This window comes from Cupressus sempervirens, chromosome 3 (assembly GCF_028749045.1).
Source record: "Cupressus sempervirens isolate cs-2001-9-10 chromosome 3, ASM2874904v1, whole genome shotgun sequence".
Lineage (NCBI taxonomy): Eukaryota > Viridiplantae > Streptophyta > Pinopsida > Cupressales > Cupressaceae > Cupressus > Cupressus sempervirens.
Window position 1 is genome coordinate 420,638,215 of NC_143120.1, and position 25,833 is coordinate 420,664,047.

The window sequence follows — 25,833 nt, forward strand, 5'->3', positions numbered from 1 at the left end:
TTGAACATGAACATGATTATGATACATTGATTATATGATACTTATTACTTTATGGCAGCCTATAGCTTTGGGCATATTTTGATTTTGATTTTCAGATTTATGATTTATCATGCTTATCTTTATGAGTCTTATGATATTGACAATGGTTAATAACTTAATGTTAATTGTTCAGTGTTCTCTGATATTGTATTGATATGCATTTTGAGAATTGGTTACTAAAATACTAAATAGTAAAATACTAAAATCGGATATTATTTCATAGATGGCATTCAAATGTTGTATGTTATGGTTCTATAATGTTTAAATGACATGCTTTGTGCTTAGTTTCATATGAATGACATGTATATTTACAAATTTCAATGTATATACTATATTTTAAAATTTTCCTATATATATAGCCGTCCCCGTCCCCCCCTGTCCCCAAAATCGCCAAAAAAATTTGCCGTCCCGGAAACCCGTCCTGCCGTCCCCCGCCGTCCCCATACCGGAAACTTGGGGGAACATAGCATTGAAGGGTTCTCATCCTCAATTTCAATCTTCGAAGGCAAATTTTGTTTTCAACAATAAATGACTTCCTCATACCTTTTATAGCTTTTTGAATGATTTTAATATCATTTTCCTTTTTCACCTTTTCCTTCTGAAAATAATGAAATGTACCGAACAGGATTTCAATACTATATTTCATTGTTTTTTCCTGATTTCTTTTTTTGACCAGCGATTGATGAGGAATGTCTCAATTACTTTAATTTTTCAGATTGTGATTTTTCTTTTTTTTTTCTTTTTTGGGTCTTTTTTAATATTATAAATTGCAATGAACAAAATGAACTAAAACAAGTAACCATAAACGAATTTCACAATAATCTGAAACAACTCTGATTTTAATTTTCCAGCCAAATAGATAACATGAAAACTGCATCAAATTTGTACAGACACATTTTTGGACAGCACAATAATGTTTGATGGTGAATTTCTTCAACTTCAAAATTAATGTTTCATGGTAAATTTCTTTGACTCCAACTGCTGGTCGAATCTGAATCTTCAACAAATTGCAGCACCAATGCTGACAGCAGCTACTCCAAGCTGGGCGGCCAATCAGAAAATTCAGGGCTTGCTTGTAGGGCACGGTTAGCTGATTAGACTTGTGCAATACTTAAATTTTACTCTCCCAGCCACCAATCTGAACAGATCACAACATTAACTTAAACCCCAACCTGAAACCATGAAATTAACAACTATATGTGACATCAATTTCCTTCCTAAAAGTGTACAGATAGCAAAGATGTTCTATAAAACCTCAATTCTACTGCAACAAATCTGATATGGAATTTTGCCTCTTTTTCAACAAATTATAGTAGCCTCTCCACAATTAATACTCAAATTGCTCCTTTTAGTTGATGCATCAATGATTACACAATCTGCAGGCAAACCGGGCGTACATCCAACTTGTCTTTTTCAAGAGTTTTCTCTGTATGAAAACACTGCAAACCCTGAAATCAGGGCTCCAACCACAGTTCTGGAAAGAAAATAATAAATCTGGATGCCCAAAATGAATTCCCCAACTTCTTTTATTCTTCTTCCAACAAGTTCAACTGGTTTTAGGGTTTTCACATTTTATTTTATTCACTTCTAATTATATAAGCCTTCTTAAAATTTTGAATCCTCCAAGGCATAATTATTTATCATTATCATTGGCCCCCTTAGTTAAAAACTAATTATTACTCCTATGGAAATGGGCCCATTGACTTATTGTTATAAAGTGGTCATAATACTCACTCTATTATTAATATTTTTAATCCCAACTTAGGAAACAATTAAATATTTCTAAATTTGTTCATTAAACACTAATCTAAGCTCAAAACTGGAATATGACTGAAGCCAAGCATCACTGATGATACCAGAATCCTGCATGCTAGCTGACAGTTCCTCCTAAAATGTAGGGACCCGCCCTAAAAAGTAGGAGACTGTGTCCAATCAACTGAAACTGCTCAAAAGGGATTCTTCTCTGCTCCATGATCCTCGGGTGGTCAACCAGTCAATTGACAAACCCCGCTAAAAATAGGACCCCTCCCCAAAATGTAGGATCTACCATCTGAAAGTCCAAAATGGTCAGCAGAACCACTGCAAAGCTCCATGACCCTCTGATTGAGTCCTCTATCCATATTGTTGATCTACGAGAACTTGTATGATAGGTCAGCCCTCTGCCAACTGCAATCAGTCTAAAGAGGGGACATTACAAACAATTAAAATGTCTTTTTAAAATACTTTAGACTCTTCATCGTTTCATAGTTCAAAACTAAAATCATCTCTTTTGAAATGAAACATAAACTTACCCTCTAAAACAATTTAAATTAAATTGTTAAATAGATTTTCCCTTGCAACATTCCAATAGCCTACAAAATGATTCAAGCTGAGCTACGCGTCTTTTTGTCCGACTATGTCCAAGAAGGGCACATAAATTTTAAAAGAATATGGAGTTGGACATATAAGGTGGTCTAATGGGGCATGCAAAAGAAAAATGTTTTCTGAACTTTCAAAAAATCAGATTTCAGCTTCAATTTAACTTTTTTGATTTCTAAATTTCAACAAGTTATGAAATTGAACTTCAGAATCTGGTTTTGTTCACTTGCTGTCATAATTGTTTATAACTAGTTTTTTTGTATCCTCATGGACTATGAAGTTTTAAATTCAGAATCTGATTGTGTTTGCTAATTGTTGTAATTGTTGAGAACTAGTGTTTTGTATCCCCATGGACAGTTCAGGTGATAAAAAATTCAAAATCAAAATGTCTCAAAAAAATTGTAATGGCCTTTATATGTTTCTCTTATGTATAGGTGTGGGTGAGGGTGTGAGTGTGGGTGTGGGTCTGCACTGTCATGTATCCGTCTCTGTGTGTGTTGTGAAGAGGGGAGGTTTCAAGTGGGGGTGGGGGTTTTAGTCATTATACACTCCCAACAGTTGACATGATCAATTAAATACAAATTTCTATAAAAAAAACATGTGTACTAATAAAGAGTAATTAGTATTTTCAGCAACAAAAAATTAACTCAGCTTTGGCTTTTTTTGCTTCTGACCCACAGTTCGACTAACCACGAAACTATAATATATGTCCAAATAACATAATCATATTAGGGACTAAATTTTCTGCTCAGTTCACACAGTTATGCACTTAATTCCTTTAACCTTTGCACATTGAGAAATAAAATAAAACAGAAATTTCTAATCGTCATTTACCAGCAAAATTATAATTCATTAATCATTTTAGCAGGTTAAATTTAGAATCTGTTTTCAGTAATTGCTATTAACAAATTAATTCTTAACCAAAAATATTTTGTCTCATACCTCCAATTAACAAAGTAGATCTTGGTTTAACATGTTTTTAAACATATTAGATGGAAACACCCATTGATTAACAAAAGAGAAACTATTTTAGTTGGAGTAGTACTGGGATTAGTGACCTCCGGGGAAGGCCCAATGCTTCACCTCTGTGAGCCTCTAGATGCAGCAAGTGCTAAGCATTTCTTTCTTTCTCATGAGAGATGGGTTCTTCTGAAGCACTACTCATGAAACACAGGTCAAGAGTTTGACCCAAGAACTAAATTTTTTAATACTGATAGCAATATCACAATTCAACTTCTTGTGGAAAATATCTATTAAATGGGCTCTATAATGAATGGTTCATAAGGCACAACACTTGTTGAAGGTTTTACAAATGGGGTTGTAAACTAAGTGGGCTTAACCTTGATGGAAACTCCATGGTTAAGCACATAGTTGGAGTAAAACTAGGATGGATGACCTTCGGGAAGGCTCAATGCTTCACCTCTAAGAGCATTGCCTAGATGCAATGAGTGCTAATTGTTCCAACTTCCATTCATTCTCATGACAAATGGGTTCTTGTGAAGCACTATCATGAAACATAGGTCATTGAGTTTGACTTGATAACTACACAGTCAATTCCTGATAGCAATATCACAATTTGGCTTGCTGTAGAAAATATCTCTTTCTTATTAAAGGAGAAACCCCTTACTAGACAATAATAGATAAACAAAAAACCTTTAATAACATGCATGGGTGCATACATGTATTACATATGCAGATGTGTAGGTATAAAAGAACTTAGCAGGTTTAAACTAATTTTGATTATGTCCTAATGCATTTTGAGTGTCTTTTAAGATTTGGATCCACTAGCAGTCTAACAACCCATGGTAGAGTGTTGAGGTAGATCAATTGTCATCAGAATGATCTAACTCCAAATTGTGCAAAACATGACCAATCTGCATTTTCTGGGAAAATGTAGACTCAAAAAATACATCTGTAAACTCAAACCTTTAATGAATTTTGAAAGATTCATGTCACACAAACATGGATTATAACTATAAGCCCAAGGAACCTAAAGTTTTGGTAATGAAATCTAATCATAGTAACACGGGGACACATCCCCACCATTTTTGGGGGCCGCACCCGCGACAGTGACGAACCTAGGACGGGGGGACGGCGTCCCCGCATCCCTAGCGGCACCACTAAATTGTTGTCAGGAGGGGGACTTCTCCACGTCCCCATTGGAGACATGGGGGGTGGGGGCGCAACCTTCAACCCAAATAGGGACAGTCGGTTGTCCCCTGCTTTTTGGCATGAAAAAGTGCAAAAAAAATAAAGTTTTCTCATTTTTATTCATTCCATGGTTTTCTAATTTTAGCAACAGCAGCAAAAAGAAGAGTGAAGAGCTCATAGAAGGGTGATATTTGAGTGAAGAGAATGTGTGGAAGGCAAAAAGGAGTAAGGAGCAAGAAGAAGAGGAGAAGCAAGATTTTTGAGCTTGTTCAAGAGATTTGTGAAGAAAAAGGTAGGGTTTTTTTATTTTATTTTCTGATTTTTCAAGTCAAGATTATTGTTTTTTGTTTCTAGTTTGTAGCTTTTAGTTTTTAGTTGAATTTCATTTCTAGATTTTAGTAGATGTTTCTTGTTTCATTTCCAAATTTTTGTTGCTTAAATGTAGCTTTAAAAAATTGTGATTTTGAAGAAGGGCATAGGCTGAAAGCATGAATTTATTTTTATATTTTTTTCATTTTGTGGGATGCAATGTGAGAATGAGCTCCCAAAGTCATGACTCAAGTGGGTCAATTCACGGTGATGATGAGAAGGATTTAAAGGCCCATTCTCATAGCAGCCAAGAAGATTATAACCCTGAGACTGAGCATTATGAAGAGAATGAAGAAACATATTCATAATCAAATAAATAATTGGCCACCTGGTCCACGAGCGATAGATTACCCCTCCCCTCTTTTGGCAAAGTGTGCTAGGGGTAGTTATGACTCTAAATCTCCTCTCAAGCAATTTGCAACAAGGATAGCTGCACGGACAGCTGCAGGTGGTGGTACAAGGAAGTGGATATGTAACATTTGTAAGATAGAATGGTTTGGGAGCATCACTAGAGTGAATGCATATTTCCTCTTTTAGACAAGAAAAGGTGTGGGTGCATGCAAGTTCTTGATGAAATCGAAAAATTTGATTACAGAATTGAGTTCACCAATCTTTGGGGTTGTCCAAATGACTTAGGCATTGAGGTACCTACCACCTCGATTGGTAGGCAACAAATTCAAAGTCTTCAGCAAGCTTATGAGCAGGGGCAGCCACATTTTTCTACTCCTAGTCCTAGGGGTAGACCACAACAAAGACCTTCGGCTACATCATTTGCACAGGCAGCCTTGGGTCACTCTTCTACATCTAGTGTTATGCCTAAAGCACAGTCCAGCAAGGGGAAAAGAAAGGTGTCATCTGAATGTAACCCCATTGCTGATTTATTTAATGCCTGCCTGAGAGATGAGATAGAGGAGGCCATTGGTAGATTTCTTTTTTCCAATGGCATACCTCTTCATGTGACACGGTTCCTTATTATAAGGAGATGATGCAACTGGTGGCAAGGGGAGGATGAACATCATTTGTGCCACTAGGTGAGCACAACTTGCAAACTACAATCCTAGATAAAGAGTATGCCAAGATTGCTTTACAGAAGGAGAACTTGAGGCCTATTTGGGAGGAATATGGTTGCAGAATCATCATGGATGGGTGGACGGACATTAGGAACCGTCCACTCATCAATATCATCATTACATGCATCGAAGGGCCATTTTTTCGTAAGGCTATTGATTGTTCAAGGCATCGAATGGATGCTGATTTTCAGTTTCATATACTTCGGGATGTTATTGAGGAGGTTGGGCCACAATATGTGATCCAAGTAGTGACAAATACGACACCTGTGTGTAGAGCTGTAGGGAGACTTGTTGAGACAACTTACAGACATATTTGGTGGACTTCGTGTTATGTGCATGCCATAAACAAGACACTAAAGGACATGGGGAAGATTCCCTAGATTAAGGGAGTAGTGAGTGATGCTAGAGATGTGCAAATGTTTATCTGCAATCACCACTCATCACATGCCCTTTTCAAGAGCTTCGCAAGGAAGGAGTTCCTAAAACCAATTGAGACCCGATATGCATCCTACTTCATTTCTTTGGAGAGATTGATTGAGTTGCAGGAGCCATTACAACTCATAGTTATGACGAATGAGGGGAATAGGTGGGATGGTTCCAGGACATAGCAAGGGTTAAGGGTGAAGGAGATAGTGAAAAGCCATGTATTTTGGAGTGATGCAAAATACATTCTCTCTTTCATAAATCCAGATTTTTATGTCACCAAATATGGGGATGTGGATGCAACTACTCTTGGAGAGGTGTATGAATGCATTGATGCTATGCTTGGCTAGATGAGGGTAGTTGTGCGAGAGAGGCACCGAGGTTAGCATTTTACACTGAGCACATTCGGCCTATTATTTAGTGTAGATGGGACAACCTCAACACTCCCTTACATATGACTACTTATGCATTGAATCCGAAGTGGTACATGCCTAGGCTTGGGAGAGTTACACCATCGAATGATGATGAGGTAATCTATTATCAATTTCGAATTTAGTACACTTGCACTTGAAAGTTAGAAGTTAGTACACTTGCGCTTACAAATATTTAATTTGTTAATTACTAATTTTAAAATTTGAACTTCAAGTGAAGGAAGGATTCTTCAAGTGCATTGATAGGATGTAAGACATTTAGACAGCAAGAAAGGTTCGCACTGAGTGGACCAAACTGTGCTACTCTTAGGGGCTATCCAGCTAGAGAAAAGGCCGACATAAAAACAATGGCACAAGAGGATCCTATTCTGTGGTGGAATTGTCATGGACCCAAATCAACAACTACCAAACTAGCCATCTGTCTCCTATCTCAGGTTTCATGTTCTTCAACTTTAGAACCTTTACTTTCCACTTTCAAATTTCTATTTCACTTTTACTTCAATCTTTTACTTTTAGTCATGAATTTCAATTTCAATTTTCTGATTCTCACACTAGTCATTTGATTGTTATGATGTTATCTTAGGTATCTAGTTCTTCAACTTTTGAGAGGAACTGGTCTACTTATAACTTCATCCACTCTCTTAAGAGGAACAGACTTACCTCTGAGAAAGTAGAGAATCTAGTGGTTGTACATTGTGCCTTGCATATCAAAGATCACAAGACACGTATGTACAAGGAGAGCCTTGCAGCACGATGGGATGTAGAGCCAAAGGAGCCCTAACAGGTTGATGAGGATGCAGATACTTCTGTTGCAGGGTTGGTTGGTATTCCTCTCACGACTCTTACCCTTGAAGAGGCTGAGAGTTTGGAGGATGAGTTTGTTGAGCCTAAGCCTTAGGTTGACATGGATTATTAGAGGCCTCTAAGCAGCCTCTACTGCATTTTGGCAGCCCTTGGGCCTTTAGTACTTGACATTTTGTCTTTTGATTTTGTAGTTTGTACTTGAGACTTGGATATTATCATATTTGTCATTTGAAGTTTGGAACATTGAACATTGTGATCATATCATGGTTGTTGCTATTTGATGTAATTAAGTTTATGGTGTCATTAAATGATTGATGAGATAATGATACTCATTCTTTGATGCCATTTGAATCTTCAATCTTTGACTATTTTAATTTAAGTTATTTGATACAAGTTAGAACTTAGAACTTAGATCTCTTCCCTTGTTCATTGTTCAATGTTCAATCCAATACAATGTAAAACTAAACTAGCAATAACGGTCTTGATGAACTTATATTTCATATTTATGTCTTATATTGTTATACATCTTTTCATTATTAGCATTTTAAGTATTATATGTATAGTATACACTATATAACCCCCGTCCCCACCTCCCATCCCCCGCCGCCATCCCCAAATTGAGGCACCTCTATCCCCCCATCTCTGAAACTTGTTCCCCCGTACCCAAGCCGATGTAACTATGGTTCTAATTCTTTTTATGCCTTGGTAGGATCTGTTCACGAATGTTGTCAAGAAAACAGGTAGTTAGATGATTGGTCTGTCCGAGGAAGTTACGGATGCGACTGTTAGCCTCGCATCCCCGACGGTTCACCTCGCACCCCCTCAAACACTATATGTATGCACTTCTCTCTTGGAATAAGACACGTGTATAGAGAAACTTGTATGTAGCAATGAATTGATGAATACAATGCTGTTATGTTATTTTTATATCCATTGTTGAGTACTTTACTTATGTGTGCAAGTAATCTCTGTTAACCCTAGAGGGAAAACAAGGAACACTTTCCTATTTAATGATAACATATAAAAAGTTCAACAATATTAGCTCATATTTGGTTGTTGACCATGACTAGTGTTGTTTAGCACAAATCAAATCCAGTTCAGTCTCTTACTATTCCATGGAAAGTCTTCTTGAAAATATAAAGCAATCTAAAGGCAATTAATAGCAGTGGCACTTGTGCACAATGCACGTTAAATGTCACCAACCCTTGCTGTCTACTTACTACAGCCTTTTTTTCACCGTTAGTTTTGTTTGGATTCTTTTTCTTTCCCAAGCACAATTATACAAGAATAGATAGCAGACTTATCTTTAATTCATGTCTTCCCACAAAATGTCAATAGGGTATGCTTCATTGGTGAATCTGTCAAAAATTTCATGTGATCATCAATGATTTTCACTGTAGCTACCACCAAGACCACTCGGCTGAGATATGAATAATAACATCAACTCTGCAATGCCTGCCACACTTGTCAGGTAAAATCAGCATGGCAATTATTTGTTTTCAATCTAGTCTGCCAAGTTTGGCAGGTGAATCATCAGCCATCAGGTCTTATTCATAATACTAATGTCACTCAACATTTTTGTGTAAACTAGCCCAGTTATCTGGCCCAGACATATTAGGAAAGTAGCAGTATCTCTGAGTTAGCGGTGAATGGCTTTTCTATTTTTCTATTTTGAGCATTCTTACACTTAGCACTAGCAAGTGCTAGTAGATTCTGGGTATGCAAATCCAACTGTGCCAAAAAACTAATATAGCATATAGCATATAATTACTGTTTGAGGCCATGTATCACAGACATGGTAAGTTTTGCCAATGAACCTTTAAAATCTGCACAGCAATTTACATTTTTTGTTTTCCCATAGCAACAAGAAATGATCAACATCTGCAGTTATAACAGTGTATTAAGCAATCAAAGCTAAAATGTAAACAAGAAGGAAGTTCACAATCACGGTGTAGTCTTTAAAGGGGAATGGATTTGTTTCAAAGAGCTTAGAATGACAAAACAAAATTGGCACAAGCTGAAAGAAAATAAGCTTAACACCAAGATTTAAATCAAAATATTTGGAGATAAGTATAAACTTGCCTTTTGTATTTTTAACTCCTCTGTCAAACTGGACGACACATCATTACCATCTGCTTTAGACAAGCTGAACCACAATAAAAACAAGCATTCATAAATCCACTTGCCATATCATCAGAGTGTAACCTACAAAAGAGAGATAAGCTTGTTCAAACAACCACCTGATGGCCTTTTCATCTAAAACAGGATTAAAGCTTCCCGGCATTTGAAGAGGAATATTGTTAAGCATATGCTGCAGTTTCTTTTGTTGATGCCATGACTCTTTAATCAAATCCTGAAACAACCAAAACCATGATGATGTTAGGTTTTGAATTTTTTTTACATCCACATATCCACATGGCCTCTTCATAATAATATTCAAAAAACACATGATCGTAGATATGTAAATATTCTCCCTTACCTTTGGAATTCATACCACATTCTCCTATATTTATACTTTTTTTAGTCGCTACCTTATATTTTAACCAATGCATACTTTGAATTAAAAATTACCACTATGTAATTGTGTTAATGTGTTTGCCCAGAAGTAAAGATAAACAGCAATAAACAAAAAAAAGAGCACTAAGACACAGAAAGACAACATTTTATCCTGGGAAAACCCTCCAACTTGAGGGGAAAAACCCAACCACACCAAAAATATATCTCCTTTATTAAAAATAGAGGTCTGAGTACAATACTTCTAACTGAATACTATACTCATCACACGAAACAATCATATATATCATGAATGGAGGGACTCTTCATATCATAACCGAAAGTCTCTTCATTTTCCAAATGCGAGCCTGTTCATATTTCCAAACATGTGTCTCTTTGCATGTCACATGTCTCATCATATAAAGAACGGCAGATGAATCTCTAGAAACCACGACATATCATCTCAGGTAGATATTCTCTCACACAGCTATAAAACTTCAACAAATTGCACATGATTTAACCACCTTGTCCAGCAGATTACCAGTGGAAGCATCACAAGCATCCATGCACTTCTGAGTTGAGGTGTAAAAATGGGAACATTAGTAAAAGTGTAAACTGCATTTAAATCACTATAAATACAACAACATGAAATGTAGCCTAGGTTTCCTCCTCAAAAAGACATAAATCTAGGATAAGATGAGATGTTTTCAAGCAGATGAGATGTAATAACTGAGACGGTATCAGTGAGGGTGTGAAAATCTACAGAGGAAACATAAAAGTTGTGAAAACGCTCCTTCCCTCCCTCATTCTCGTATTTAGGTTTTTCAGATAATTTGATTTAGTCTTGAGTGGTTTAATTTGCAGCATTTTTTCTGAACAATGCACCTGCCTAAGTCCAAGCTGGGAGCTGATCTTAATTCTAAGGTTATAATCACAACAAAGAACTAATATCACATCCCTCAAAAGTGTTAATGTTTTGTCAAGAAATAATGAAAACAGCAATAAAGAAGAACAAAAATAAGTACAAAAGACGAGACATTTATTGTAGGAAAACCATCCAATCTAGAGGGAAAAACCCAGCCACACCCAAAAAAATCACTTTTATTGATAATAAATATTCAAGTACAATGCTTTCCACTTGATCTGATGTATCATTACACTACGGCGACGCAATCACATATATAAATTGAAATGAGAGACTCTTCATATTACACCAAAAGGTCTCTTCAATTTCCGAATACAAAACTCTTCATATTTTCAAATGCATAACTCTTCACATGACACATGCCTCTCCAAATTATATCATCTCAAATATTATCATTAATTTATTCTACAGTTGTTGACACACTGTAATTTCTGATTCAACATATGACAAAATCAGAGATAAAGATCTCTATTGCAGCTACAATCTTCAATTTTCTCTTAGCAAGAGAGAGATCTTTAGTATGGCAGGCATGCATAGCTGCAACCAAAGATGTCAATGATTAATTCTCATCACATAGATTCAAAAGAACATGTTATCTCAGCATAACAATTCTCCATGCTAGCATAAAATTAACATCATGAAATCACTCGTATAAATTCCACCATTGCCTCATCACAGAGGGTGGATCCACCATACCTACTCGCAAAGGTGGAACAATGGATTTCACCTCAAACTTAACCCTCTCATAGAAGAACTCGTTATAGTCACATGAATAAGAATGACTGAGATTCTCTTTCAACAGAGACTCCCTCTCAACAGGGACAGTTTTGATCACCACAATCAGTTACCCCTCCACATAAATATGCAAATAGTTAGACATCTCCCTCTATCATGTAATCTCCCTCTAAAGCTGAATATACTTTCTCTGAATATCATTTTTTGCATTATCAACTCAGTCCCACGACTGTAAGCAATTATTCACTTGTTCATGACTTTTGCATATAATCTCTCATAATCTCATTACTTGTTGATGTGTCTTGCAACCAAGAGAGATCAACCTCTTATAAATATCAATGGTAAAAGCATACTATTTCTAGTTATATAACAAAAAATCATGATCTATACAAAATTATACCCATGGAATACTTATTTCTATGCTAGTGCCAATCCATTATTCTCGTTCTGTAGCTTCAAAAAATTATTAGATAATGAAGAGAAATATAGCATACAATTATAAATTAATATGAATTAAATCAATATTTATGGATATGAAAAAAAAATTATATCTTTGATTTTCTTTCCAGATTTTGATCTCCATATCTTTCCACCACACTTTTGAATCTTCATCTCACCTGATGAGCATTGTCCGCACATGAGACACCTTACATTGACTTTGTAGCCTTAAGAAAAATTGCAATAGCACTGCAATCTTCAGTAACTCGATGCAAATATGAAAAGGCCAACCTTCCTTTAGTTTTGTCGACAATGGCATTATCAAGATTCTTTAGTATTGCCAAAAATCTCTTCTTCTACTTGCATCTAATCTTTAGTCATTTGTGATAGGATATTCCCCAAAGAATATCAAAAATATGATCTGATGCACAATATGGAAGAAACATTCATGAATATATTAAAAAACATACTATCAATACCTAAAGAGGCATTCACCAGTCCATAAAAAGAAGGCATCGATGCCAATGTTAGAGGAGAGTATGTGGCAGCCGAGACATACAAAATGCCAACAAGGAGAATAAGAACAAGCGATGCTAGGATTAATATGGAGCCAAGAAACACATCGCTAGCAAAAATTTACAATGTCGTGTTACCAAGAAAATACACACGACTGCCAAGTCAAAGATACTCCCCTGCATATACGCATACATGAAGCAAAGAACTTCATGATGCACAAACAGGACTTAGTGAAGTGGAATTATGGTGATCAAATCTTGAAGGTTTTTATATTCCAAAGGCACTTGTGAACATGATGACTATCAAAAAGCTTCAATCTCAAATCAACAACAGTTCTTGATACACTGACTATGAGACTTTTTCCATCCTTAAAACACGATACTATTTTCTTGAGCACTTGAATCTGTTACGAGAACAAATATATGATCCTGACCATTGGATGCTTTCCATGCAAGCAAGAATTTCATGAGATCCACAACCTTTCATTGTCTTAAATAATCTCTATTTTGATAGGATCTATGTTAAAACTTGGCCTTACCCTTGTCTAGCTACAACTCTACACTGAATGTAGCAAAGAATGGGACAAAGACGATATCTGCATCCTCAAGCGTCCCCACCTATTGCTCAAACCCATTTGAAGAGTTCAATAAGTCTGCCAGAAGCCAACATCGCCTCTTCGAGATCACCATTCCTCGAATCTAGTTTCAACCAGTAATCCCTTAGCGGCCCGTAGTTCATTTATCTCTCCACAAATGCAATGTATACTTGTTACTTTTTTGGGAAGTCCTCGTCTGGCCCACATTTTAATTGTAATTGTGTCTTTGGGAGAGCACATATATATGATGAGGAGAAATATACAACATAGGCAACAAAATCAAATGTCCCTATTGAACACGAGACAAAAAGCAAGGGAACCCTCAGTGTCATTTGGTCTATCCTCAAAATAATCTCATCCAATAATCTTATCTTCGAATCCTAAATGATTCATTAAAATGCTCTCAAATTCTTCTTCACGGTCAGCTTGGAGCTTCAAACTAATTACTCTAACGTCTCAAATGCCCAATCGCTTCTACAAATGTTCTATCAACATTGTTAAGATCTCTATTCACTTGTATTGCACATCTACTAAGAAAATATAGTAGAAGAGAGAACCTAAACTAAAAAAAATACATTGGGAAAGAACCCAAACACTTTACAATAATAACAAGATATAATATTTACGAAGGACATGAAAGAGGATAAACAGCAAAAAATGCGGAAGATCTCATACAAATTGTAGACAAAATACACAAAGCAATCTACAATAGATATACAGACTCTTTTATTGTTGTTAGCTAACCTAGCTCTGATACTATGTTAATATTTAGTCCAAAAATTATGAGGACAGCAATAAATAACAAAAATAGGTACAAAAGACGCAAGACATTTATCTTGGAAAACCCTACAATCTAGAGGGAAAAACCCAGCCACACCAAAAAATCACTTATATCGATAATTAATATTCAAGTACAATGTTTTCCACTTGATCTGATGTATCATTACACTAAGCAATCACATTTGTAAAGTGAAATGAGAGACTCTTCGTATTACACCTAAAGGTCTCTTCAATTTCCAAATACAACACTCTTCATGTTTCCAAATGCATGACTCTTCACATGACACGTCTCTCCAAATTATATTATCTCAAATATTATCATAAATATATTCTCCAGTTGTTGACACAATATTATCCCTATTTCAAACTAATGGCAAAATCAAAGATAAAGATCTCTATCGCACGAAAGTTGCACACAATAGGCTCAACTTTGTCTTTGTTTCTGAAAAACCAAGACCTTTCAATGCATAGTTAGGGGCTTTCAGCACCTGATTTGAAGACATGCGGAGGGCAAGCTAGAGCATGAGAAGCAAGTTTGAGTACTGAAGTATCTAGATAAAGAAGAATTCCAGATAAGAATTAGTGTAGCAGATTTGGCAATGAGGATAACAACTAAAACTAGTATCTCTTATCTCTGTACATATCTTCTCTAGGCAACAACAATCAAGTAGATGAGCAATGGCCAATATTTCCATCCAGCTTTCCAAGGATGGAAGTTGTGTTGCATTGAAAAATTTGGTCGTTTTAAGTTATTTTCTTATCGGCTGCAACTGAAATGTCAGGCCTCTATTAGCTATCATCTGTAAACAAGGTCACCAGGAGACGGGAGACTTCGAGGTCTCCGATACTGGTACTGGTAGTGGTACGGCAATTTTTCCAAATAGGAGATGGGGGTACTTGGAGACGGCAAATTTTTATTTTTAATAATTTTTTTAATAGTTTAAAGAGTCTAATACTAAAAGTAAATACAAAATTTGAAAATAGTAATATTGTAAGACTAAAGTAAATGATAATAGTAATGTCACATTAAAAATTAAAATAGACTCATAGAGTCAAAGATTTCAAAACTCACATTATCACAATATTGTATCTCATAGACATATTTGTTTTTTCGAATATTGCATATGATCACCATCATCAGATTGATAATCACTGAGATTATCATTACATATTCAAATTTTAAATTCAAAAAAGTATAGTTTGATGCTGAATTGCTGATATGCAAACAAAAATGAACACTTTGTACAATAAACCAAAAACAGAAATATCTCTAGTATTAGTATGTCGATGGTACTATCATCTACTCCGCAAGGTTGTGATCATCCATCTCAAGGTTTTCAGCTATAATTCTCTCCAAAAAATCATCACTCTCCAAAAATATTTTAAATGATTTAATCATTTAAATTGTTGAATAAAAATAATTTTTTAAAAGTGTTTCTAATGTTTTTAAAGTTATTAATTTATTAAATAAAATATTTTAAATGATTTAATCATTTAAATTGTCGATGGTCTTAATTTTTGTATTAAAAACATTAAAATGAGGGCTAAAATATATAAAATTATTTAATATTATATTTTACCAGGAGACTTCGGGGAGACTTCACTTTTTGGATTAGGAGACGGGGAGACTTCAAGAGACTTTGTCATGAAGTCTCCAACCTTTTTTGAGGTCTCCGGAGACGCGAAAAGTCTCCGAGACGCGACTTTTAGGGGGGAGACGGGTCTCCCGGTAACCATGTCTATAAATCAAATAGTGCGGCAACAAAGGCATGTGATTTGTGTATTGCTACTATAAGCAAGAAAAATTATGGATCATCACATATCGATAGGGTCACCCATAAACAATATAACAAAGAATGTGATCATAGATTTGTAAATATTCACCTTTACTTTTTAAAGTTGCGCCACATTCTCTTATATTATGTTTGCATAGTACCCTATATTCAAACCAGTAAACCAGTGCAAAATGTGTAAATATTATTTATCCTTATATAATAGAACTTGGTTTTACCACCTTATCCAAAAGACTCCCAGAGAAAGTACGTCGGCTTTCCAAGCAGTTGCAATGTAGTGGAAATGGAAACATTAGCAAGAGAATAAGCAATACAAAAATCACAACCATGGCAAGAACTTGGAATGTAGCTTAGGGTTCTTCCTCGGGAAGACCTAAATCTAGGATAAGAAGGATTGTCAAAACAGTTGAGGTGTGATGATTGCGAGGGCAATAGTAAGAGAGCGAAAATCTATGGCAAAAATATAAAAGATGTAAAATGTTATTCCCCAGCCTCATTCTGGCGTCTAAATTTTTCATATAATTTGATTAGAGTCTTGATTGAATCAGTTTAAAGAGTTTTTGCTGACCGAGGCAGAGTCCAAAGCCATAAAGGACCTGCCCGAGTTCAAGGTCAAAACTGATGTAAATGCTAGGCATATAATTATTAGAGAGATTTTACAAGACTATGATCCAAATTCAATCTCCGTGGCTACGGCAAAACTTAAAAATAGAAAAAGGTTGTAGCCTACACAACTTTAAAAGGACACCTATAACCTAGCAGAACCTTAATCAAGCAAATAACATATCTAAGAGCGAGGAGAAGGTTACTGACTCAAGACCTGAGCGTTGGGTAAAGATTGGGCCTCGTCCTTTAGATAGAGTTTAATAGCGTCGATTTGTTTTTCCATTCCTGTCACCGCCAAATCCACTGATGCAAAGTCGGCAACGCAGCTATTCGGATCCACTGTACACATTCAAATGCATCGCAAATAATAACTCGTAAGCCTTTTGATCTGCAAGAGCATTTAAAACAAAAAGAGGAATTGTTTTTCAAAAAGGATGAAAAGAAAGAAAGATGTACCGTTTCTGGAGAGAATCATTTCCTGCAATTCAGAAATGCGGCGGTTGAAGGAAAGCATGAGGGATTCTAGAGACTGAGCTGCCTGTCTGCCCTCTGGATCCATTTTACGATCTTCACTGTACTGTATTTCGCAAGACATTAACAGCACTGCAACCCTCTTAGTAAAATTGTCCGCCAAAAACAATTCAAAAGGTTCCCAAGAATTTCAACGAACAGGATCACTATTGTACTTTATCAGGACGATATTTCAAATTAGTTTTGGCAAATATGTCTGGTTTTTTAATTTTAAAAAATATTAGAAGCTGAATTACAAAATCTAAATTGATGTAAATTTAAAATTTGTTTAAATTTGATTTTCTGATCGTAAACATTATTTAAATTATATTTCAGATTAAGGATTTAAATTTAAGATAAATGTGAGTTCCATTCATAAGTCTGAGTTTATTAACTATTATTTGTATATATTTTAATACGTAGTTGTTCAATAAGATTTTGTGGTGTTTGTAAATATCTAATAAGAAATGGTCAATATAAAGTCTTCTATTTGTTAATAACATGAAGATAATAAATAATAACTTGATAGATATGGGGATAGATAACATATGATAAATGTAAGGAGAATAATAAAGAATCTAGAAATATTAGGATGTGATATTTGATGTTTAAGTCTGGTAAAAGAGGCAATAAGGTCTTGTAGGTGATTAGGATGTTAAAGTGCCTAGAGGTGATGAAAGCAAGAATGATTCCAAAAGTTTTTGATTCAATATATAGATCCTTCCATAAGCTTGTATTGATAATTGATATGTTGGCGCACTGAGATAAATTTAAAAGCTAATTGATGGAAAGTAGTTGATGGTCAATAATATTAGGATAAGACTTATTGTCTTTTCATACATTGTCTACACATATATTTGAGGGTTTTGACATAGAACTAGACACATGACAACTAGCTAGAACTGTTGATTAGGGTTTATAGCTAAATTCAAACTCTAAAAAATTGGAGTTAAATTCACGAGCCCAAACTAAATTGGTTCAAATGTGTGGGTGCATAAGTAAACCAATTCAAGTGCATGATTGCATGGGTGAATCTATGAGAGAAATAAATAATTTGGAAGTAAAAAATGTCTACTTGAATGGATTAAACTTAGTTTATAATGGTTATCTATGAATCAAGAAAGGCAGATCTAGAAAGTATTCAAGGTATTTATTGTAAGTGCAATTAAAGTAATTGTTAAAAGTGTTGAGTAAACAAGATGAACAAGAGAAACCCATCCCTTTGTTTGACTGAAATCATGAATAGAAGGAAATTGAGCTCCTATTCTAATTCAAGAAAAGTAATTTAGGTCTTCAAAAAAATGTAAGCACTCTCAATGTAAAAATGCAAGTCTTGTTTTGCTGCCCCTTTTTTTTACACGTTATCCTAAAAATAATGTCTTGATGCTTAATGTGTCTCAAATTTTATAGTAAAATTATAATTTTTGGCAATGGGCCAGCATCCCTCACAAGGTTCGCAACATGGCTTAACTGCCTCTTGTGATTCTATAAGACTATTGGTTGTATCAAGCATTAACAGGTCAATCTTTTGGTGCAACGGCAACCCTATCCTTTCTAACAATTGTTATCAAAGCTTGGTCAAGGGCTCGAATCCTGCAAGCCACAATGAGTGATGTTGGCAGGGGGATTGTTGGTAATGAGCCAGCATCCCTCGCAAGGGTCGCTACATGGTTTAACTGCCTCCTGTGGTTATATAAGACTATTGGTTGTATCAGGCATTAACAAGCCAATCTTTTGGTGCAACAGCAACCCTATCCTTTCTAACAAATAACCTTATACGTGCATACCATTGTTTTGACATGGGTCTATACTAAATCAAAACCTTAAGCCTTTTCTCTCTCAGACTAGACCATGGGTGTGAATATGCTCCCATGATAGATTCACATGGAAACATGACCAGCTCTTTTAAATTTTAACTTTTATGACTTATATGTTGAACAATCCTTAAAATTGACTATTGTGTGTTGCCTTTCTTATTGAAATAGAGCAACATTACACATAGCAATAGCTATCAAAGGTAGTCGAAAGAGAAATTGTCACAACATATTTAAAATATAATATGTCATTTAAAGACAAAAATAGTAGTAAGCACATAAAAATTACAAAGGCCAGTAGATACCATTACACAAAAAAAATTACAAAGATAGAAAACTTTTTTTAAAAATCTATATGGAAATTATTTTGAAGTTTCTCAATCTAATCATGATTTTGACAAACTTTTCCCATATACAACACAATTTTCTTGGCAACGTCTAGTGGTTGTGAAGAGAAGAAAGACAGAAGAAAAAATTATGTTAGAGTGCATTACCAAAATGTCAATTTTATGAAAATAATTGCATGAGAGCATTGTAGAACACATGGTTGTCCACATATGTCTTAGAACAACCTATATGATAGACTTATCCAAGATATCATTATGTGAACCAATGTCGAGAAGCTTCTTCCAATTCAACTTATTTTAGAAATGGTGTAAAAAAAATTTTAAACAACATTTTATTATTTTCTAACAAAAGATAAATCACAAAATATGTGCTTCATAATTTCAATACAAAACATAAAGGATAGTTTGCTAGTTTAACTTTAATGTACCTTAACTTATCTATGTCGAGCAACTTGTGATTTAAGACACTTCATGCCAACAATTGTGCCTCAGTATGAAAGTTAAAAATGTCCAAGGATTGATTAATTTCAGATACTCATGGTTGTTTAATAATTAACAATGAGAGTTCTAGAATGATAAAAAATTATTATCTAATTCAAGCTTTTGAGGTGTTTATTCAAAGAAATTAAAGTAATGGTAAAAAGTGTTAGGTGAAAGAGAATTAGTGAGAATCTCTCCCTTAAACTAATCTAAGGAAATATTGTATTAAAGGAAATCGAGAGCTTGTTCTAGTTCAAGAAAAAAATATGAATTAAAATTGTTGCAAATATGGCATGTTGGTTGTCATTCGTGTCAAAATGGTTGCAAGAAGTACTAATGGAAGATTTGGTAGAAGGATTATGTGCCAACAAACCTATTGGTAACTTGTCTATGTTATCGTATTAAAATAAGTCAATTAAGTATGGGAAGCCAAAATTATTAAATGAATCAAATACATATTTTACGCATGTGTTCCTTGGGTCTAGAAGATATCCCTATTGCTGAACAACTAAATTACTGAGGGGTTGAATTGATACTCCCCAAAAACTTAAATTCAAATTTATTCACAGGTCATACAATATTCTTAACATTCATAATCAAAGTAATTATGTGAAATAAAAAACACCAAAGCACAAGAAAACACTAGAGTTTTCATCATGAAAACCCAAATGGGGAAAAATGGAGAGGGTTATCTCTCAATATTGTATACAAAGTTATAGAATATTACAAGTGTTCATTGCATGACTCATTGTTGGAGGACTCGCTACAAAGAGAATGATAAGTAAACAAAAATAAACTAATATGCACAAAATGGTTCCTTTTTAGCTCATAATACTGACTTGATATATTTTGCTTGTTCTTCACCAAATCACTTGAGTTTTTTCTATGTAGCTCTAATATTCATTTATAGGTTCACACACACATCTCATCCATACCAAGGAGAGATATAACAAACATATATATACCTAGTTCAAACATATAGCATGTCGGCCAAACCCACACATTAGTTACTAAGATAATTCACCACACATTGCACATCTAGAGTAAATCTTAAGCTCACTTGCATGTGTTAGCTAAAGTCCAACCAATATCAATACCAACTTGTGATTACATGTTTCAATCCCTCCTTATCCCAAAATTTTTAGACCAAAAACATCCACGCAATGAAGAGTGGACACAATGATCACATGTTTTGTTTTGGATAAACAAAGCAACTAAAAATTTGAGTTACTAGACCAAAATTACAATCTAATCAAAGCACCAAAAACCATAAACTCTTGAATATTGAATAAAAATATGTACTATAACATGTGTCAAAATCATATTGTTATATTTATTCGTATGAAGACATACAAACCAAAATAGTATCCCTTATATTACTAAATATCTGAGAACCATGGCTAGCTAAGTCAATGGAAGCGTGTTGACATAAATGACAACATTCTCTTTCATCAATGACAAGTTCCAATAATATTTATTGATGACAACATATAGAAATAAAAACTTATTCAAAATTGTATAGATAAGTTGTCAGGCCCCTCACTCCTTGCACCATTATTTAGTTATTTCTTTTATACTCCCCCCTCCTACAATGTACTTTTTCTTCTATTTTCCCCCTTGTTTGTGAATGCATGTTTTCTTATTGTTATCCCCATTTTTCATCAAGGACAAAAACTATAAAAATATATATATACTAAAATTGTAAACAAAAAAATTTCAGTTACCTTTCGTAATATGAATTTTTGGGGGCCATTGGGTACCCATTCTAACCACTTCATAGAAGCCATTGGGGCCCTTCAGGGTATCAAATTGGCTAAGGATATGAATGTGGATAAAGTTTGGATTGAAGGAGACTCTCTAAATACTATTAGATGTTTAAGAGGGGAAAGTCTAGCATCTTTGACTATAATTTTTTTTTATAAATGAAGCGATAAATATCATATGTGGGTTTAATAAAGTCCACATATCTCATATCTAAAGGGAGTGTAATAAGGCGATGAACTATATAGCGAAATTGGCATTTAATAAAGTCCACATCTCTCATATATGTATGGAGTATAATAAGGTGGTAGGCTATATAGCAAATTCAGTTTAGAAGAATAATAATGAGGAAAAGTGGAGAGGTGAGGGAATTTTTAATCATGATTTGACTGGCCTCATAAATTATAATAGATTTAATAGGAAGCAAGACAAATTATGGTGACATGGTGTATTCTTGATTTCACTAATCTACATATTTTTTTGGAAGAATGACAAGTGTTTATTTATGATTTCCCTTCACACATTTTATGGGTTACAATTTGGCTTTTATGACTTTGTGGTTTGAAGGGCACTGGTATTTCTCTTTGTTTATGGAATTGTTTACAAAGCAAGGGTTGCATCATGGGAGGATAGCTTAACAGACTCGAGCTTGCTACTTGTGAACATGTTCACAAAGGCTTAAAGATATGGAATAATCTAGTCAAGGGTGGGGTGGTGTCAGTCATGAAAAAGCTTAGAGGGTAAGATAGATGTCATGGTCATTTTTGTGAGGGAATGAGATAATGGGGCTATCAACATTGAGGGCATTAGCTTCGTCATCGATGAGGAGCTAATTGTGAAGGCCGCTAGAATGTTGACTACTAAAACAAAATACTATAATGATAAGAAATTCATAGATAAGGCATTCATAAAATATCCCAAGATGCAAGAGGAGAAAGTTTTATTAGACAAAGGAAATAATTTCTTCTATGACCCTGAGCAACTCAAACCTTTATGGAAGTGAATGTTAAGAGTCATTGTGGAGTTCTTCAATCTAGATGGTAGGTCCATACGCCTTTGTCTCTTTCACTTTGTTTCTTGAATCATTTTAGGCATAAATATTGCATTTCTTTCTCATTTTAGATGTTGTCACCTCTAATTGTGAGTATTTATGCTCATGAGAAGAACCCTAAGAAGATGGTCTTGCACCAAGGCCTTATTTTAATTTTGTATAACCATTTGAGAATCAAGAAGGTTTAAAACCTTGATTTGAGAATTGATGAGGAAGGGGAAGGTAAAGGGACTTCTCATGCAGATGACTTGGGTCAAGGTCAAGGTCAATACTTTGCACAAAATTCTAGAAACTAAAACTTCGTCAGAGATCTAAAACCCTTGTTCCAATATCCAAACCCATTGCTTTGAAAAACTTGTAGATTATCTCCTACACACAAGAAAAATGGCATTGCTTTTGTGTGGGGGGTGGGGGGGTGATATTTTCTTGGTCAATCCCCCATTTATGAATTAACCTTGAAATGAAAAACCATGTAAAAGCAAGACAAATGTAAATATTTACATCACTTGTTAAATCTTTATGGATGGATCTGGATCCACTATTCCTAAAGATGTATAAATTCTTTTATGTAGATATGTGTAAGATTTATAATGATAATTTAGGGTGTCTCTACAAACACAATAGATCTACAAGTGCCAAATCATATATCCATGAATGTAATTCTTCTCTTGAACACTTGAATCCTTGTGCAAGGTGGATTGATGTGGATCTTCATGTTTGATGGCCAAATTCACTATCTCTAATGAAGAAAGAAGTTGGATCTTCATAATGAAATGCATGATTGATGACATTAAAATAAATGCCGTCAATGAATCCTTGCTTTCTTGGCTTGGAATCCTTGATTGCAACTAAAAAACTTGCTTTAATGAATGATCACTTGAATGGATCTTGCTCATAAACTTGATAGCATGAACATAACATAGATGTGCACAAAAATAATGGATGTCCAAATGAAGTGAACTATCCTCTTTTTATACCAAATTCAAAATCAAATTCAAGAGGAGTCAACCTCGTTCGGTCAAGAAAATTTTGCAAAACCCAAATTCACCTCAGGATCCAAGTAAAAACCCCTCATGTAAGGGATGACCTCATCCTCTACCAAGGGATTTGAGGGTAAGGGATGGACTTGGCCCTTACTTGAGGATTTATGAGCCTTAGGATGGCCACAGAGATCTTAAGGATGGAAAATGAAGGGCCAAAAAAGAGCAAAAAATCAAGGAAGTATAATAGTTTGAGCATGAATGTATCCATAAACCTAGGAGGTCACTAAAAGGAGGGCTAAAAGGTCTACAAAGAAAGTGTACACTTTTCAAGTTGATACACTTAGCCTCCACTTTAGCAGGAATATGATCCAAACTTAAACTCGTAGTAAAGTAGATCAAATGCATAATATGATCTCATCAAGACTAAGGAGACAAGGAAACAACTAGCCCTCCTACAAGATTGAGTTCTTATTTAATCCAAAATCAAGACAATAGAGACATCATTGACCAAAAAGGAAAAACAAAATAAAGTGGTGTATGTGTCTCTTAATGTGAATCACGGAAAAGGTGCCCTTTAAGGGAGATGGTATTGATAATCTAGTAGGTTTGTGTGGCATGCTAGTCAACCCATAGAGGATTCATCCTTGGGGATTTGTATTTCTAGAAGGGGAATTTCACAAGAGGTGGTCTAGGCATAAATAAATGTGTGTCCTTAGGGGATCATGCATCGAGGATTATTAATAATCTAAAGAGGGGTAAAAAATTATAGAGATTAGGCCTTAAGGATTGTTAGTAATCCAATAGGGGATCCATAAATGCAAAATATCATGAGGCATAGTGTATGTGTGTAAAATGTGAGTGGAGTGCATGTCCCCATTAAAGATTGCTAAGGCCTCAATGACAGAAATTGCTTTAAAATGATATACATAAATCTACTGGAGGTGCTTCCATTGTGAAATGCTCCCAAGCAAGGAAACATCAAGAGAAATGAGAACATGACAAAAATAGGGAATTAAAGGGATCTATCAACTCTAGGGTTAGTATGATCATATAATAATATATGAAATATTATGTCAAAATGAAATATCATCATTCCCTAAAGGAAGTATGACTACAACACAATAGTTACAAAGAAGAGTCTTTTTGGGTCAACATTACTAATACCAAAACGATTTTTGTGCTCCTATGTCACAACATCTCAAGTAGACTATACAAAGACACATTTATGAAAAATTACACATGTACAACACACTAGATAACAATGTATAGAAAAATAGAGGTACAAATTAAATAATGAACATAACATGTTTGATTATGTTGTCACCTTGCACCAATGGAGTAACAAGTGTCATTTAAAGAAATATGAAATAAATATATAACATGCAACACATCATGGGGAAAAACAAATTACAACAAGCAAACACATAAAGACAATTGCATAAGAAGAGTTAATAAAGTATGTCATCTTCCCTCCCCATCTCTATCTATAATGTTTAGCGAATGTGGGCAACTTCTAAGAGGAGAAATGTTGAGCGCAACTAAAGGAACAATAGCTAGTTCCAAAAAAGGATTGTATTATGAAGCTAGATCACTATTTTTGTTACTAAGAATGATTGATAATTATTGAGAAAGCATGTATGGTAAATCATGTTCAATATCAAAGTCTCATATAAAGCATTAGAATAGTAGCATGCATATAATTTTCAGTATCAATAACATCATCAAGAGTATTGTGCTCATCTGGATTAATCATAATATAATCCAAGATAGGAATAGTATTATCATTTTTATCCATTTTATCTTTGTTCAAATGTGCTTCTTCCACAAGATTAGCCATGGGATGGTCCAAAGAAAGTGAAGTAGAAGGTGTATTATGTGATGAAATATTTTAGAAAAATATGATTGTGATCTTTATCTATAGCTTGACATTTGTTACAATGATCATGGGTGTGTCAATTATGTTTTGTTTTGGTGGATATTTGGGGTGGAGTAGGATCAATCAAAATTGGTACCTTTTCATCTTGTGATGAAATAACTAAAGAAATCACACTAGATTGAGAGATTTGAATAAGAGGATGTTTAATATGAGGAGGAGAAGACCATGACGAGGATCAAGCTTTGTTTGATTAAGCTCAAGAATCTTCTTAATCTTGAAAGCTTAATAAGAATAGAAAAGATGATCATGAGGATTTGGTGTTGTTTGAGGTATAGAAGGCCAAAAGGAAATGAAGGTCAACACAATCTTGAGGCCTAAAAGGATGATAAGGACTATGGATATGGTTTTAATCTCACCATCACGGGGAAACTCAAGACATTTGTAAATAGGATAAGTTACTACTTGCATGAACAAGAGCCAAGGAA

General features: G+C 34.8%; 1 protein-coding gene across 1 annotated transcript in view; it reads right to left on the reverse strand.

The window, feature by feature from the left end:
* The window catches only part of LOC149566821 (spindle/kinetochore-associated-like protein), a 32,840-nt gene extending 15,614 nt beyond the window's left edge, over positions 1–17,226 (reverse strand). The window contains exons 1-4 of the mRNA XM_089820145.1: positions 16,983–17,226; positions 16,741–16,865; positions 9,886–9,998; positions 9,728–9,791 (exon numbers count right to left, since the gene is read on the reverse strand). Of these exons, the coding sequence (XP_089676271.1) occupies positions 9,728–9,791; positions 9,886–9,998; positions 16,741–16,865; positions 16,983–17,121 (441 nt within the window). The 5' untranslated portion in view covers positions 17,122–17,226. The remainder of the gene's footprint in view (positions 1–9,727; positions 9,792–9,885; positions 9,999–16,740; positions 16,866–16,982) is intronic.
* Positions 17,227–25,833: the final 8,607 nt, after the last annotated feature.